The 18,559-nt window shown below is 42.5% G+C and overlaps 1 protein-coding gene across 6 annotated transcripts; it reads left to right on the forward strand.

The window, feature by feature from the left end:
* Nucleotides 1–290: 290 nt before the first annotated feature.
* LOC110485187 (tRNA (guanine(10)-N(2))-methyltransferase TRMT11) lies at nucleotides 291–17,213 on the forward strand. 6 transcript variants are annotated; one of them, XR_016485408.1, is made up of 15 exons: nucleotides 291–412; nucleotides 616–681; nucleotides 813–886; nucleotides 1,041–1,122; nucleotides 1,210–1,302; nucleotides 1,464–1,598; nucleotides 1,920–2,076; nucleotides 2,192–2,272; nucleotides 2,765–2,929; nucleotides 3,116–3,197; nucleotides 3,384–3,518; nucleotides 9,885–10,005; nucleotides 13,188–13,249; nucleotides 13,569–13,719; nucleotides 16,683–17,213. XR_016485408.1 is itself a non-coding variant. In XM_036943786.2 (15 exons), exons 1-14 carry the CDS (start codon nucleotides 335–337, stop codon nucleotides 13,697–13,699), a joined length of 1,476 nt encoding a protein of 491 aa, XP_036799681.1. In that variant the 5' UTR covers nucleotides 291–334; the 3' UTR covers nucleotides 13,700–13,719; nucleotides 16,683–17,213. The 6 variants fall into 6 exon arrangements, 5 of the variants coding, with proteins under 5 accessions (XP_036799681.1, XP_090050162.1, XP_021411931.1 ...); XM_036943786.2 differs by having other exon boundaries at nucleotides 13,174–13,249; XM_090194036.1 differs by lacking the exon at nucleotides 16,683–17,213 and adding an exon at nucleotides 13,812–13,899 and having other exon boundaries at nucleotides 13,174–13,249.
* The last annotated feature ends 1,346 nt before the right edge of the window (nucleotides 17,214–18,559 follow it).

Genomic DNA, 18,559 nt, shown 5'->3' on the forward strand with positions numbered 1-18,559 from the left:
TGTCACGTGCCCTGTCAGTGAGCGGTGTTCTAAAGTAAAGCGGTTACCCCTGGGATATGTTTAGTTGGTGGATCATTAGCTCCCTCTACAGTAAAATGATGCACCCTCATTTATGAAGCAGTTATGTTGCAGCTATACAGAATAATAAGCACACAATGATTTAGACGTTAATGACAAAACAAAAACATACACATCTTAATTTTGCTTTGACAAAATACATGCATTTAATGCACAATCATTGCTGTTAAAGTGGTATTTATTTTGAAACAGACAGGAACCACTATTCGCGGGGACGCAGTTTTAAGCCGGGTGTATTTTGCGTAAGAACTCGAACATGGCGATCCACTGTAGCAGAATATGCCTGCAATATTTGATACATCTGGCCCACGACAATGTTGACTTCAGGCTACCGGTATGCATATAAATGTCGTACCTCTCTGTCAAACTGTAAATGTTGTGTTATTTCTTTCTATCTCTAAAGATGTTGGTGTCTCATTACGGAATTTCTCCCATACATTAGCTTGCTACGATAGTAACGTTACTATCTACAAGCTGTCATGTTTGAATTCTTCAGAAATGTTCTGATTTTATTTATTGTCCATCGTAACATTACAGGAGATTAGGTCGCTGCTGTCCCTCAGGGGCAAACCGTTTGATCCAGGTGAAAACTTTAAAGAAAAGGTAAAATACGTTAGTGTCTATATGTATTATTAGCATGATAGCTTTACCACTGAAGGGAGGAGTTGACCATTATCAGCTGTCCATGCATAGGCTTCTCAAATCCTCAAATCTTCTGTAATTCTTCTCCCCAGTCTCCATTTTGGCTCCTGAATGGCTTGTCAGAGGAAGATGTCAACAGCATCATGGCCAGAACTGTTTGTGCAAAGTAAGTGAGACAAATCAACAATGGAGTTGCAATGAAAAGAGCTAGAGGGGCACTGCAGCATTGCTCATCAGCCCTTCTCTTCTGAGATGATTCTCAACTTGAATGTCACAGTAAATTGTAATGACCTTTTTGTGGTTATTTGTTTATCACCTAGGTCTGCATTTGAGCTGTGGGGTCATGGCAGAACGCACAGTGAACTCAGGAACTCGCTCTTGAAATATCCAACAGAGAACATGGTTTGTGAGAAATGGCATTACATCTAAATAGAGGGCAAACTAATCATGTGGAGTATCTAATGTGTGTAACTTTACTGCTCCCAACAGTCACCCTTCCTACAGAAAGACTCAACATACAAAATCAATGTCTACACTTTCAACAAGACTCTAGAGTTCGAAGATAGAATTAAGAAGATAGATGTGAGTATGATACACTTGACTTGCTCCCAGTAATTTGTATTTAAGATTGATCCCAGAAAAGTCAACTTACTCTACCTTTTTTACTGCCCTATTGTGTTAAAGGCAGGCACTGATAAGCAGTATGCACCTGGACAAGTTACCCTGTGGTCTTCCTCCCCAAGGCAATGGAATATCTCTCATTCGAGGGAAGGGTCAATCTACGGAACCCTAAACACATCTTCTGTCTGTTGGAGGACTATGGAACTGACCCTAACGACATCCCAGACGAGCCCCTCTACATCTACTTTGGGAGATGGGTGAGTCAGTGTGCTGTGTGCTCCTTCATTTCTGTGTCAGTATCCAAATGAGTAATTACTATGTCAGTATACAAATGAGTAATTACTATAACTCATGAACGTTATTTACCACAGTGGTTGTTAACCTTATTTGGTTACCAATCACATTTTGGTCTGCCTGAAGTATTCCCTCTTGTGAAACTTATCATGAGGCCTATGTCCTTATGAGTCTTCCCAAGTCCCCCGTGTATAAGCCAGGTACCAGGTTGAGAAGCACTGTTTCATTTAATGATAAAGGTAAGCCTATATTTGATATTGTCTTATCAACTGTATGTTCCTTAGATTGCAGATGGCCAGCGTGAGTTGATTCGCTCTCACAGTGTGAAGAACAGGCACTTCATAGGTAACACCAGTATGGACGCTGGGTTGTCTTTTATCATGGCCAACCACGCCAGTGTCAAGGCTCACGACCTGGTCTACGACCCCTTCGTTGGGACTGGTAAGAGATAAGTTACTTTTGGTCTTTGAACTGACACTTGCAGAAATACACTGCATTTAGCTGAAACCAAGGCTAGTCTGTGCTTATTGGATTTTTTTTTCTATTTCTCTCTCAGGTAGCCTCCTGGTTGCATGCTCTCATTTTGGTGCATATGTCTGTGGAACGGATATTGATTACAACACCATCCATGGGATAGGTAATATCCTAGAAATGGCCTTGTTTACGTTCTCTTATTTTGGAACCCAGAGCTAAATATCTTGTTCTTTGGCAAGTTTGTTAATCCATTTATATGATGAACATTATGTTGTTTATGCTCTTTCTATCATCTTTTAAAATAGTTCTTTTTTTTCTGTGCTCATTTTCACGCTCAAATCCAATTGCATTGTCCTATAGGCCTAACACTTGATACTGGTATCCCCCCGGTCCTAGTTGTAATCATATCACGTATCTCTATTTTTTTCCATGGCAAAATAAGAAATAGATCAAACTCTACTGGTCCTTTTACACCTGCTGTGTGTAAAATATTGTGTGCTATAGCTTGGAAAATAAATAAATGTGAATCTCGATGACATATTTTCAACATGTTTCCTTGCCACAAAACTAACGATTATCGCGATACTGCTATCATCCCGGCCCTAATTACAACCAAGTGCATTGTTGTATAATAGTATTTTTGATTGTTTTTCAGGAAAAGCGAGTCGTAAGAACCAGAAGTGGAGGGGTCCAGATGAGAACATCAGAGCCAACCTGCGTCAGTACGGCTCAGAGAAGCTGTATGTGGACGTCCTTGTGTCTGACGCCTCCAAGCCTATCTGGAGGGACGGAGTGCTCTTTGACGCCATCATCACTGACCGTACGTTCTTATCCTAGAGCTCTGTGTGTTCTCTTCCCATGTAGGGTCCTCCATCCTGTAATGTCTCCTGTACAGCCATGCACGAGTAAAACGTCTTATTCTGTTGAAGTCCACAGTCTTTGTGATTTGTTCAGATTTAAATCTGTTCAATCTCGTCTTTCATTTTTGTGTTTGTTTAATTCTCAGCCCCCTATGGGATTCGGGAGTCAACCAGGAGAACAGGCTCTCAGAAGGACAGTGTAAACAGTGTGAAGCCATCTGAAGACTAGTACGTCTTCATCTTCCTCTTGAGTCTCAGTGTTGTTTATAGTGCTTTGTATATTTGCTCAGTTTTGAAAAAGACGGCCTGTAAAACTTGCAAGCAAGCAATAGATACACTATAGAGATATAAAGTCCTCTCAGATTATGTTAAATCAGTGTGTAAACAGTGAAGATGCGTTTATCTTTCATCCAGCGTTGGAGACAGCCATGTCCCCGTTTCCATGGCCTACCACCTGAGTGACATATTCACTGACCTGTTAAACTTCTCAGCTCAACACCTGGTCATCGGAGGGCGGCTAGTCTACTGGCTACCAATCTACAGGCCAGAGTGAGTAATGTTGTGTTTGTTTATTTGTCAGGGACCTTTCACAACAACACCAGTATTGCACCAGAGTTATCTACATATAGGTACATGGTTAATATCCATCTGTGGTCCCTGGATACAGCACTTCCTGTTAAAGCTCTATAGTCTGAATTGGTCAAATATTCACATCTGGTGTTGTTGAATCTACTGTATCGTCATGGTGTTTACATGGGTTTGAGCTCACAGATGTATTGTCTACACAGTCTCCCTCTTCTATGTGTAAACCAAATAGCACTGTCATCAACTGTTGTGATGTCGAATAGATACAAACAGCATTTGATAAGACCTTATTGCACACAGGGTCAACCTCACCAGTCAGCAGTGTTTCCTGCTGATACATGCTGTTGTCTTTTCCCCTTTACCCTGTTAGACCACTAGAGGGCCACAGTCACACTGGTGATTTAGCCTACACCCTGATGAAGTGGTGCTACTGTACTAGATCTGCTTAACAAAGCATTCTAGTTTAGATGAGGGCTTTTCTCTCTGCACCTTTTCCCCTCATAAGCATCATATTCTCTGTCAGGACCAGGTGTTTATTCCCATCAGCACATCTCATTCTCTGTCCCAGGCCTGGGGTTAGTGGTGTTCTGGTCGGTGTGCAGGTGTCCTGAGGTATATTGGGTGTATTGTTCCATACAGCTGGTTTACTGTGTGGACCACAGACAGGATACAGGCCCCTGGGACTTCTGGCCACTGATTACAGGGCAGGGTCTGAGTATCAGGAAGATGAGACCAGACCATACACCACAGCCCTGTGATGTTTCTCTTACACCTCCCGCTCACCTCCAGCAGTTCCCCCTGACTGTCTGTGACACACACACTGGAGTTCCCCACACTGACTGGCTGAGACAGGGAAAGGAGAGAGGGCTACAGCCCTTAGCAGTGGTGGTTGAGAGAGCGAGAGAGAGTCTGTGCAACTGTGTGCCTCAGTCTGACTGACTGTGCCTGTGCTCTGCTCTTCTCCTCACTCTGGGTGTGTAACTACTTAGCAGTTCCTGACCCTGTCTCATTCAGTGCAGAGTGCCAAAATAAACCCATGAGGCCAGACATGCTGACACTGACCAAACACAGCCTGTCTCCAGGTCCTGATCTGTGGGCTCCACACTGGGGATTGGGAGGCTGTCGGGGGGTTATTGGGTTTCTGTCACCCTGCTATGGTGACGGGAAAGAGGGAGAAAGGCCGGGTTGCACCCAGGCTGGGTTGGGCTGGAGGTCCTCACAGTATCAGTCAGGAGTCATGACCTCCAGAATGTCAGGACTGGGTCAGAACAAAAATACCCCTGTGTTGGGCCTGCTCTGACCCTTCCACTCATCTCCACATTTACTGAGCAAAGAAGAAGGCGGGTCTTAGAGAAAGAAAATATATGGAGAGAAAACGGAAAGTTTATGAACAAGAGACTTAGGGGATGCTAATAAGACAAGGCATGTGGGTTTTTGGTAGAGGTGGGAATTCAGTTGAGAGAAAATGTTATTGCACAAAGTTGGTTAGTAACACTGTTGAAACATTAATAGTAGATGTCTTAGCTGGTTAGATTTAAGTGGTCCTAAGTCTGTCCTGAGAGAGCGCGATATAGTACACCACTAGATGTCGCCATTCACCAATGACTGTTACTGCGGTGGACCTTTGAGATAGAACAGGGTGACTAAATGGTTGAAGGGGACAGGACTGTGGAGCAACATGCTTGTTTGTAAACACTGGAGTCACAAAGGGGGGTTGCAGTGCAGCTGCTGTAGGAAAAAACGATTTGCTGTGTTGTGTTACTGTTGTGTTGTTTTGGGCTGGGGTCGGACCAGACGCAGGCCAATACGAGGTCCCCTAACACTGGTCACAGGCCTAGGCAATGAGGTCCCCCAAGCCGGCCAATTAAAACATTTCTGCCGTCGTCATGAGGAGCAACGCCTTGCCCTGTGCCTCAGCTGCCTTTCAGTGTTTCAATTAACTCTGTGGTTTCTCAAGCTCATTAGTCTTTCTCTTGCGCTCTCTCTCTCTCTCTCTCCCCCCTGTGATACTGTGTTTAAATTTGAACTAGTTCAAGACTTTTTCAGCCGCGGTGTGGTCTGTTGCCATTTCCTCTCTGTTGCAGCCCCTTGGCAGGAACCAGACCCATTATCTCAGAGGCTAAAGCATAGAGATAAAGATGAGTCCTCTATATCTGTGCTATTATAGCGTCTGTGACAGCATGGGCAGCGCCATTGAGGCTACAACCCATAGGAATCCCCACCGAGTTGACTACTTTAAAATGGCTGAAGCGTGGTTGAAGCCCTCAATGGCGCTGCCAATGCTAAGATGGCCTTTTGGTCACTAGATGTGTCTATCATTCTCTATGGGTTAAAGTCATAAGCCAGACGGCGCTAATGAAGCAGAGTGCAAAGCTAACAGGAAGCTCATGGGATTTGAACTCCCATGGTTGGTTTAAGGGGTTATCGACTTCCTTTTGTCTACAACACTCCTGCTGCTGCCTTACTGAGAGACAGATCCTTGTGCTTAATGCCGGTGTCTATCTGACCTACAGTATACCATCAGGGCTCTACAGTGCAACCATTTTAATCGCATATGCGCCTAAATATTTTGCTGTGTGACCTGACATTTTTTTATTTGGAGCACCATAGCACCAAAAAATGTAAAGATAATTGTTGCAAGGATTACTTCACTGTGCGGCAGCCCCTGAGTGGCATGGAGAATACACTGAGTGCAGATTCATGCCCGTCACCCTTGCACTATTGCTACAAAGAAAACGGCTTGTTACATCAAATATATTTCATTGTGCTCCTCAATTTTTCAACTTAGGCGCAAACATGCTCCTTAGAGCCTTGACCAGGAAATAAAGACTATTGGGCTTAAATGGTCTCTAACTTGACCCCCAGTCTGCATATCACATGGGGTTGGTGGCACGTGGTAATGGCTGGAGCGGAATTATTTGAATCGTATCAAACACGCGGTTTATATTGACTCTGTGCTGGTGCCCCTTGTGTATAACCTCGCTATTGTTAGTTTATTGCTGCTCTTTAATTATTTGCTACATGTATTTCTTATTTAAGGGTTTGTAAGTAAGCATTTCACTGTAAGGTCTATATACCTGTTGTATTTGTCACATGTGACAAATACATTTTTATTTGATGCCATTCCATTCGCTCTGTTCCAGGCATTATTATGAGCCGTTCTCCCCTCAGCAGCCTCCTGTGCTGCTTACTTAGCATCTGCACAGAGGTTTCAAGTCTGTATTTGTCTGAGGATGGAAAAAGCTGTATTGAAAGGCCCCATCCATCTTTAAATGAAACAGCCAATGTCGAAGGTCCAGCTACCCAGTAATAAGAGGTGATTGATTGGCAGGTAGAATTAACACCCGTTTTGGTCGCGGTGCTCCCTGAAGCATGTGCGCGCACACACCATAACATATTAGAGGCCTGTATTCCACAGTGGCCATAGCAACCCAGGAGACAAACAGTAAGGTGAAAATATGGCCCAGTGTGGTGCTGGTTGGAGAAAGTGCTACGTATGCAAACAAACACTCTCTCGTAATCTACATGTATTCATAATAATGGCTACACTGCAGTCGTTCATTTCGTTAGTTGCTTACTGTTAGAATTAAAGCTCCTGATCCTAATCTCTCAGAAGCAGCTATTCTCTAAACACTAGCGAGAATCTCACAATATTAGGAACCACCTGTGTCCTTGGTTCTGCCGTTTGATGTCAATACTATTCATAATAATAATAATAATGTGATTAATAGATGTGCCTATAAAATACAGGCCTCTCGTGTGTGTGTGTGTGTGTGTCAGCACTGACCAAAGCGAGGCATTGTGGATGTTTTAGAGATTCGTCACTCCACTCCATCCTATAAATTGAACAGAGTCATAATTCTGATCAGATGGGCTTCACTTACTTCCTTCGCCCTGTCTAGTGCATAGAAATGAACTAAACAAAACATTTGCTGTGTTACGTTCTAGCACCAATAAAGGGTTAACTAAGGTATAGTGTATTGTGTTAGTTAACCCTTTATGGGCGGTAGACTAAGGTATAGTGCAATGTGTTAGTCTACCACCCATAAAGGGTTAACTAAGGTATAGTGCATTGCCTTAGTACTTATTTATAAAATGAATAAAGTCCCCTTGATATGGAGTTTCCTCTGGTTCTCATAAACTTGTTTTGCATTTTCATTCCCGCACCACTCACACCCAGCAGCATCCACTCGTCACACACAAAATAAGAATTCACTTCAATAAAACGTTGCTCTGCTGATTAACATCAGTAAGCTGACCAGACTATCATATCATATGGAGCAGTACGTCCTTACTCTACTGAGGCTTTGCTTCCAGTTGCTTTCTCTGAGCAGGCCCTGATATCCTGATGTCAAGGGCATATCTTATCATTAACCCAAACACCAGATGTGCTCTGGAAGGAGATGCTACAAGCAATTTAGGTCAGAGGCATTGGGCTGTGATGTGCTCTTTTAATTCGTTTTTTTTTTAAAGCTACTTTTGCTGCTTGCTTGAGTGATTTGAGATGTCAGGGAGTTCCATGCTATCATGGCTACATACAGTATATTACTGTGTTGTCTTGAATTCCTTTTGGTTTTAGGGACTATGAAGATACCTTTTATTTGCATGCCTTGTGAAATATGAATGTCTGTCAGCGCTGTATGTTAGTTGATTGAATAGACAGTTTGTCTGCGTCACTTTTATAGATTTTTTTCCAATCTCCTCAGCAAACAGGGGGCGTCGTAAGGATCTCCAGGAGACATTGACACAACCTCCAGACCTTCCCGGAATGTCCTAAGGACTCATTTTAGTTTGAGCCAGGAAAGATCAACATGCGTTTTGTTGACATTGGAACATTGCTGGGCAGCTGTAGGTTTATTATGTATTTATTTTTAGCACCTGAACACATTACCAGGCAGTAGTCAGGGTAAAACCTTAGACTGTAGGACTTGTTTGGTCAGTTGTGTGGTTAAGAATGCTGAGCTTCTCCTTATCAAAGACAGGCCTTCTCCCTATCTTGACAACAATTGAATGAATATGCCTTGACAATGTCTATCTGGCCTACATTATACCATGCAATAAAAGGTAGGTGGGCTAGTCTACTGCACCTCAGCCTATAGGGCTTAAATAGCCTCGAACCTGACCCACAATCTGCCTGCCTATGGGACATCTGCACAGAGGTTTCAACTCTGTATTTGTCTGAGAAGATGGAAAAAGCTGTATTGAAAGGCCACACCCATCTTTAAATGAAACTGCCCATGTGGAAGGACCAGCTGCCCAGTAATAAGATGTGATTGGCAGGTAGAATGAACGCCTCGCTTTGGTCACGGTGCTGACAAACACACCCACACTAGAGGCCTGTAATCTACAGGCACTTGCATTCAGTAGCATCTATTAATCGCATTATTATTATTATGAATAGTATTGACGTCAAGCGGGAGAACCAAGGACACAGGTGGTTCCTAATTTTGTGAGATTCTCGCTAGTGTTTACAGAACAACTGGTTCTGAGAGGTTAGGATGAGGAGCTGCAGTTGTAGCAGTAAGCAACTCTATCAAAATGGATGACTGTAGTGGAGCCATTTGAATATGTTGCATGGATTGCTAAGGCAAAAGAATATGAAAGTGTGTATCCTTATTTTTAATTGATGTAGTTCTGTACCTGTCGATTTAATGTTATGTATTATGTCAATTTATGTAGTTCTGTCCTTCAGCTTTAATGGTCTATTAATATGATGTTTCATGGACCCCATGAAGAGTAGCTACAGCTTTGACCCTAGCTAATGGGGATCCTAATAAATACAGTACCTTGCCCTGGACAGCTTTAGTTGTGGTGCTTTGCCGACATGCGCGCGAACACACACACACACACACACACACACACACACACATACACACACACAGCGCTCCTGACAAGAATACGTTTTCCCGATATCTTAAATCTAATCTAGTTCACCTTTTTCACAGTGGCTTTTGTCCACTTCAGTCAGATCATGACATGGTCAGTAAAGGCCTGGAGCTGAGAGAGAACTGGCCTAGAGTTGGGAGCGGGAAAGAGGATAGAGAAAGTGAGCGAGAGGGAGGGAGGAGAGAGCTGATCTGGGTTGAGTTCAATGGAGAGAGAGCTGACCTGGCCTGGGTGTAGTGTCATTTTGAGGGGATTACATGGAGGCTAAGGCTGGCCTACTCTGCAGGTGAGTGTATGGTGAGATGCAGATATTGTAGTTTGAAGGATGATTTGGACCCACCAACCCTTTAGATGTATTAGTTCATGCTTTACAGTACAGGACCAGCTGTTTAAAAATGTACTCAACCATAATGATTCACCAGTAGAGTGTGTGTGTGTTTGTAGGTACTGTGAAGAGATGGTGCCCCTGAATGCCTGTCTCAGACTGGTCAGTAACTGTGAACAGACCCTTTCCAGCCACACCTCCAGACGTCTCATCACCATGGAGAAGATCAAGGAACCAGAGGTGGGTGTCTGTCGGTCCTTCCATCTGTATGTGTCCGTCCGTCTGTCTGGTGTGTGTGTATATATATGCTTTTGTACTTGTCTACCCTGTGTGTGACTGCTGTTACGAGCGGGTGTATGCGTTTGAGTGGAACATCACTCATTTCGAAAAGGTCGATGGATCCGTTTGTGAATAAGATTGCAACATTATATAATTGTAGGTTTTCATGTTGCTGTGGTGTGCTTACTATGAATTACATGCATGTATCTACAAAGTAAAGTATCCGTGCGTGCCTCTGAATATGTTTGTGCCGTGTTTGTAGGTACAAGCATGCACATATGTGTACTATGAGTGTTGTCGGTCTGTGTTCTTTAAACATACACACGCGCAATACAACACAGTTAAAGGGGATGTCGATGGTGCTTCCCTTGAGGTCTGCCATAAACCTCAGCATCTGGCTATGATTGGCTTTTTTTATATACAGCACATAAATGACTTAATCACACATTTTATGGAAAATAATCCATCTTTGGATTTGACAACCTCTTCACTTCAAAACACAATTATACCCATAAAGGCAAGCCCTGTCTGAATCAACGCACACACACACACACACACACACACACTGGCATCTGTCTCTAACTCCCAGTGCCCCAAACCTGGAACATATATCTCAAAGCATGCTACTATATATAGATAAATAGTTCTTCATAAAGTATTCATACCCCTCGACTTATTCCACATTTTGTTGTGTTACAGCCTGATTTCAAAATGGATTAAATCGATTTTTTTCCCCTCTCAATCGTCTACAGAAATATCTCATTTACATACAGTCCCAGTCAAACGTTTGAACACAGCTACTCATTCTAGGGTTTTTCATGTAGTAACCAAAAAAGTGTTAAATAAATATATGTATTTTATTTTTGAGATTCTTCAAAGTAGCTACCTTTTGCCTTGATGACAGCTTTGCACACTCTTGGCATTCTCTCAACCAGCTTCATGAGGTAGTCACCTGGAATGCCTTGTTAAAAGTTCATTTGTGGAATTTATTTCCTTAATGCGTTTGAGCCAATCAGTTGTGTTGTGACAAGGTAGGGGTGGTATACAGAAGATAGCCCAATTTGGTAAAAGACCAAGTCCATATTATCGCAAGAACAGCTCAAAGAGAAATGAGAGTCCATCATTACTTTAAGACATGAAGGTCAGTCAACCCGGAACATTTGAAGAACTTTGAAAGTTTCTTCAAGTGCAGTCGCAAAAACCATCAAGCTCTATGATGAAACTGGTGAGGACTGCCACAGGAAAGGAAGACCCAGAATTACCTCTGCTGCAGAGGATAAGTTCATTAGTTACCAGGCTCAGAAATGGCAGCCCAAATAAATGCTTCACTGGGTTCAAGTAACAGACACATCTTAACATCAACTGTTCAGAGACTGCGTGAATCAGGCATTCATGGTTGAATTGCTGCGTACTAAAGTACACTAACAAGAAGAAGATACTTGCTTGGGCCAAGAAACATGAGCGATGGACATTAGACCGGTGGAAATCTGTCTTGGTCTGGTGAGTCCAAATTAGAAATGTTTGGTTCCAACCACTGTGTCTTTGTGAGATGCTGAGTAGGTGAACAGATCATCTCTGCAAGTGTGGTTCCCACCGTGAAGCATGGAGGTGTGATGGTTTGGGTGTGCTTTGCTAGTGACACTGTCAGTGATTTATTTAGAATTCAAGGCACACTTAACCAGCATGGCTACCACAGTATTCTGCAGTGATATGCCATCTCATCTGATTTGGGCTTAGTCCCACTATCATTTGTTTTTCAACAGGACAATGACCCAACACACCTCCAGGCTGTGTAAGGGCTATTTGACCAATAAAGAGAGTGATGGAGAGCTGCATCAGATGACCTTGCCTCCACAATCACCTGACCTCAACCCAATCGAGATGGTTTGGGATGAGTTGGACCGAAGAGTGAAGGAAAAGCAGCCAACAAGTGCTCAGCATATGTGGTAACACCTTCACGACTGTTGGAAAAGGATTCCAGGTAAAGCTGGTTGAGAGAGTGCCAAAATTGTGCAAAGCAGTCAAGGCAAAGGGTGGCTACTTTGAAGAATCTCAAATATAAAATATATTTTGATTTGTTTAACACTGTTTTGCTTACTATTATTATTATTATTATTATTATTATTATTATTATTATTATTCTACAATGTAGAAAATAGTACAAATAAAGAAAAACCCTTGAATGAGTAGGTGTGTCCACCCCTTTGCTAAGACACTCCAAACTGAGCTCAGGTGCATCCAATTTCCTTTGATCATCCTTGATGTCACTATAACTTGATTGGAGTTCACCTGTGGCCAATTCAATTGTTTGGACATGATTTACAAAGAAACACCTCTTTTATATAAGGTGACAGTTGACGGTGCATGTCAGAGCAAAAACTATACTATAAAGTCCAAGGAACTGTTCGTAGATCTATATACCTGAGGAAGTATACAACTATTTCTAGAGCGTTGAAAGTTTCCAAGAGCACAGTGGTCTCCATCATTGGAAAATTGAATAAATATGGAACTATCCAGACTCTACCTAGAGCTGGCCGTCTGACCAAACTGAGCAACCGGGCAAGAAGGACCTTGGTCAGGGAGGTGACAAAGAACCCGATGACCACTCTGACCGAACTACAGAGTTCCTTGGCTAAGATGGGAGAACATGCCAAAGGTGCTTCTACAAAGTATTGACTCAGGGGTGTGAATACTTTTGCAAATGAGATATTTATGTATTTCATTTTCTTTACATTTGCTAAATTTTCAAAAAAATACATTATTATGGGGAATTGTGCATATGATGGGTCAGCAAAATCAGGCTGTAACACAACAAAATGTGGAATAAGTCAAGGGGTGTGAGTACTTCCTGAAGGCCCTGTATACAGTGCCATCAAATTATTGACACCCTTGATAAAGATGAGCAATAATGACTGTAAAATAAATAATTCAAATACTGCGCCTCTAAAACTACACACTACATTTTTTAATATTACTTTATATTGTGCACAAAATAATCTGAAACAACCTAAAGTAACTGAAAATGCATCCAAGTTTGTAGAGTATTTGAACAATTTATTTTATACAGTCATTGTTTTTTTTAATCAAGGGTGTCGATTTGGGACCCCACTGTTTATCACATTTCCATAGTCTCCTCCTGGCAGGCTGTATCCAGCAATGCTGCTCAACCCAGTCTTCAAAGGCTTCTGCTTTAGAGGCTGTAATGGTAAGAATCAAATCAAGACGGGCTTTCCTGACTGGGCCGTGAACTTGGCCCGTCTCCCCGTTTTCCATATGTTGTGATGTGATCTTAGGCCAAAGTTCAGTCTCAAACTGAAATGACTATTTATCCAATCAGAGGTAAGGATTTGCAAAAGCTGGAGAATGTAGGCTACCGTTCATAATGAGATCACGTACACAGTTTAGCAGAGAAATGGTTATGTTACCAGCTCCTTACAATTCAGTACAATGTCAAGCAAGTACACACATAATTCAACTGCAGCTACATGCTGATAGAGACTCATCCATGCTTTTATTTCAAGCAGGCTTGACTACTGTAATGCTATTCTGTCGGGTCTACTCAAGAAAGCCATTGGTCAACTGCAAAACATGCAGAATGCTGCAGCACGGGTACTGCCCAAGACCAGATGAAGAGCGCACATTACACCGGTTTTAAAGTCTCTGCGCTGGCTGCCTGTGAGTTTTAAAATAAATGCTAAGATTCTTCTATTGGTTCTTAAATCAATGAATGATTGTGCACCCAAAATCATGTCAGACGTGCTTTTTAGTTATGTGTCCCTCAGGTCCTCTGGCGCTGGCCTTTTAACTGTCCCAAAGCTTAGGACGAAGACTATGCCCCCAGCCTCTGGAATAGCCTGCCAGAAAACCTGAGGGGGGCTGAAACTGGACATATTTAAAAGGGATCTTAAAACACACATTTTCAGCTCTGCTTTTCCTTAGTGTGCTTTTTAGTCTTTCAGTTTGTATTGTTATTCCTTTGTTTTCTATCCTTGAATTTTTGGTCATTTATAAAAATAATAAAACTGAAATATTACATTTTAGAAAAGTATTCAGACCCTTTACTCAGTAGTTTGTTTAAGCGCCATTGGCAGCGATTACAGCATCGAGTCTTCTTGCGTATGATGCTACAAGCTTGGCACACCTGTATTTGGGGAGTTTCTCCCATTCTTCTCTGCAGATCCTTTGATCAGGTTTATGTCCGGGGTCTGGCTGGGCCACTCAAGGACATTCAGAAACTTCTCCAGAAGCCACTCCTGCATTGTCTTGGCTTTGTGCTTAGGGTCGTTGCCCTGTTGGAAGGTTAACCTTCGCTCCAATCTGAGGTCCTGAGCAGGTTTTCAGCAAGGATCTGTCTGTACTTTGCTCTGTTCATCTGTGTCTCGATCCTGACTTGTTTCCCAGTCCCTGCGGCTGAAAAACATCCCCACAGCATGATGCTGCCACCACCACCATGCTTTACCGTAGAGATGGTGCCAGGTTTCCTCCAGATGTGATGCTTGGCATTCAGGCCAAAGAGTTAAATCTTGGTTTCATCAGATCAGAGAATCTTGTTTCTCATGGTCTGAGAGTCCTTTAGGTGGCTTTTGGCAAACTCCAAGCAGGCTGTCATGTGCCTTTTACTGAGAAGTGTCTTCCATCTGGCCACCACTACTATAAATGCCTGATTGGTGGAGTGCTGCAGAGATGGATGTCCTTCTGGAATATTCCCCCATCTCCACAGAGGAACTTCAGAGCTCTGTCAGAGTGACCATTGGGTTCTTTGTCAGAGTGACCATTGGGTTCTTTGTCAGAGTGACCATTGGGTTCTTTGTCACCTCCCTGACCATGGCCCTTCTCACTTGATTCCTCAGTTTGGCAGTGCGGCCAGCTTGAGGAAGAGTCTTGGTGGTTCCAAACTTCTTCCATTTAAGAATGATGGAGGCCACTGTGTTCTTTGGGGACTTTCAATGCTGCAGAAATGTTTTGGTACCCTTCCCCAGATCTGTGCCTCGACACAATCCTGTTACGGACAATTCCTTCAACCTCATGGCTTGGTTTTTGCTCTGACGTGCACTGTCAACTGTGGGACCTTATATAGATGTGTGCCTTTCCAAATCATGTCCAATAAATTGAAGTTAACACAGGTGGACTCTTATCAAGTTGTAGAAACATCAAGGATGGTCAATGGATGCACCTGAGCTTAATTTCGAGTCTCATAGCAAAGGGTCTGAACACTTATGTGTATAAGGTATTTCTGTAAATTAGCGTTTTTAAACCCTGTTTTTGCTTTGCCATTATGGGCTATTGTGTTGTGCTGAGGACATAAAAAAAAATATATATATATTTTAGAACAAGGCTGTAACGTAACAATGTGTAAAAATTCAAGGCGTCTGAATAATTTCCGAAGGCACTGTACGTTTACACCGGAACAGTTTACACCGGAACAGTTTACACCGGAACAGTTTACACCGGAACAGTTTAAACCGGAACAGTTTACACCGGAACAGTTTACACAAGATGTGCTAAGAATGATATGTACAGCAGTAAATATATTAGTGAGCTGTCAATAATCCAGTATTTAAATAAATATGTTGTGTGTATAAATAGAGTAACTAAATACAAAGTACAGTAGTATAATTATTAGAATGAGCTATGACGGTAATAGAGTATTTAAATACTCAGTGGGAAATGGGAAGTGTCCAGTGGTTCAATGTCTCTATGACATGGGACAGCAGCGCTGGGTGTGTGTGAGAGTTTGCAGTGTCAGTTTGTGTGAATTGATCTGCTTCCATTGAGAAGTGATGGTTGTCTTTTTAACTCCTACCACGGAGCACTTTGAAGTTAGTTGCTGTGCTTTCCTATTCTGTGTTGAATGGTTTGGTGTATGGTCGTGTTGGGAAATGTTCAGATTTGGGACAGGTGTGTGAACTCTAGGCCTATCAAGGACTACCAGGTAGAAAAGAACCTGGAAAACTTTGACCCTCTGGTTATTGAATAGCCCTGCTATATGGCACCTTAGGAAGTGTTAGGAGCTTCATATCTGGGATTGCTCTTGGATGTGGTGGCGACTGAGGGTAACCATCTCTAGGTCCAGGACAGGTTGCCTGGCAGTGGTAACCAGGGCCAACAGAGAGAGGTGGCGTTGACGAATGGCAGGCCAGCTGGGGAGTCATCTCTTCTAGCACTCTGCATCCCCGGCACCTCGTTACTCCTCATTCCTCCCGCTCCATCCAACTGTCCGTCCGCCCGACACTTTCTTGCCTGCTGGCCTTCCAAACACTGCCTAACAACCTGGCTAAAGCTCCAACCAGGAAAATATGAGGAACATAACACTCTGCTAACATTTATTATTGTTACACTGAGCTTGTGATGGCAAGGAGAGGAATACAAGGTGAGAATTTTATCCTGTGGTTGTTTGGTTAGTTTAATGGGATACCTGGCAGAGGTCTGATATCATCTGGTTTCTTTCTTCCTTCACCTGTGTTCAAAGGCATTTTTATGACGCTACATTTGTTTACTGAACCGAGGTTGTAGGTGAATTGGTTCCACTTTGTGAAGGCAAACCCTCACACTTTTCTCACAATTTTAAGAGGTATAATTGTACCAAGAAGTTTCTGTCGTTGGTATATGGGGCTGAATTGTCTTTTCTCTCTCTGTAGGAGACAGATGCGCTGGCCCACCTGTCAGACCCTCACTTTAGCCCGTACCAAGGCCACAACGCCTTCAGGGAAAAGTACTTCAGCGGCATCAGCAAGAGGACATTGACAGGAAAGGAGGAGACCAACAAGATGGCCGCCAACGGTGGGGAGTGATGTAAGAATCACAGGATGGCCCAATTCCAAATGGACCCCTAAGCCAGTATGCAATTGTGCAGAGGATTTGAAAGGTGCAATCAATATGGTAATAACTCCACCTTGCTGTTTGATAGGCTAGATGGAAGTTTCACCATATTGCATATACAAATCGAATTCTCACAGATCTGCACAAGTGCATTAGCTGAAGGTTCTAGGGCTCCATTTAGGATTGGGCCGATACCTGACTATGGTTTACAATGGACTCCATGGGGACATAGGGCTCCCTGTTTTAAATGTCTTATTTTCTATTCAAATATGTTTTTTATTATTTGATGTTTATTGCCCTTTGTGTAATAATGAATGTGAATTGTGAACGAATAAACACAATTTTAAAATGTATTTATTTATTGGAGGCAGGAGATTTAAGGGCTCTCAATTTTCTATATCTTTCTGTGTTATGTTTTGTTTTATCCCAGCAAGCACATTATCAGATTTGATTCAAGAGGGCCCTAAGTGTCCAGAGAACTGTTAAAGGGCTTTACTTTCAGGCAGCTGTATTCATGTACCAGAGGGCATTTGGATAACAGTTTGACAGTATCCCTGCAAGATTCCAGACGAGACAAGGGACAAACTTGTTCCTCACAAGTCTTACCTCAAGCTTTTATATCCGGACATTTAAAGAAACTAACGGTTCCTTATTGTGAAGACACATAAGTTTCTGAAGTGCCAGCCATGGTTCGTTTGTTGTTTTGCCATCATTGGCAGAATCTGGGAAATGCTCAACGGTGTGTTCTTTTAGTGAAGGTGTTGTTTATCTAACGTTGGCTCTGAGAAGTGATGCCATCATCTTGGCCACCCTGCATGGCCCAAGCCTGGGGGGGGGGGGGGGGGGTGAAGTGATGTCTGTGTGACTGAAGGAAATACTTTTGTGGAGGGGGCTGTCTATACAGGATGCCATTTGGGACGCATCCTGTATCATACCAGTCTACCTTTGACAAAATGGCTAGAGTGAGAAGCAACCTAACTGTCTGTAGTTTCTGACAGAAATTTAGACTGCACCGCTGAATCAGGGAGGAATAACTTTTTAGATTAGGTTAATTTTACCTAGCCGCAGCGATCAGGCTGGTTCCACCTGGCTTAATGTGTTACCTGCTAATTTGTCAAATCTGATTGACCTCTTTCAGTGGGTTAAGCAACCATCATAACATAATACACTTATTACAGGGTTTTTATGGTCATGAAAAGTCCATTTCAAAATGGTGTTTCCCAGGCCTGGAAACGTCATGGAAATGTATTTAATAATTTGTTAATTTAATTTATTTAGGCACAGTTTTTACATATTTGATCAATCAAATAAAACAATTTGCATATCAGCCAGGATTGGAATGACACTTGAGAGTGCCTGTGTTTGTTCAATCAAACAGAATGTGAATCAAAATAATAATTTGTGAATCGCGAACAGTAATTTTAGGAAAAAATATTAGATGTAGCTTTTCTTTTGGATTATCTGGCTTCAAAACTTGTTTTGTAGATACTTCCAGTTGATTTGGGCATCCATCGTATGGGACATTGCAACTGAATAGATGATAGTCAGCTGGGGCGGACTGGGACCAGAAATTGCCCGTGGCATTTGTAACACATCGGCAATTTATTTCCATGAGGCCCCCAAACCGGCCCGTTTTCTTCCCTTGAGGCCCCCATTATTAGTCAGATAATTTATAATAAAAAATATTAAAAAACTA

Source organism: Oncorhynchus mykiss, chromosome 2 (genome assembly GCF_057628025.1).
Source record: "Oncorhynchus mykiss isolate SJ-2025 chromosome 2, ASM5762802v1, whole genome shotgun sequence".
Classification (NCBI taxonomy): Eukaryota; Metazoa; Chordata; class Actinopteri; order Salmoniformes; family Salmonidae; genus Oncorhynchus; species Oncorhynchus mykiss.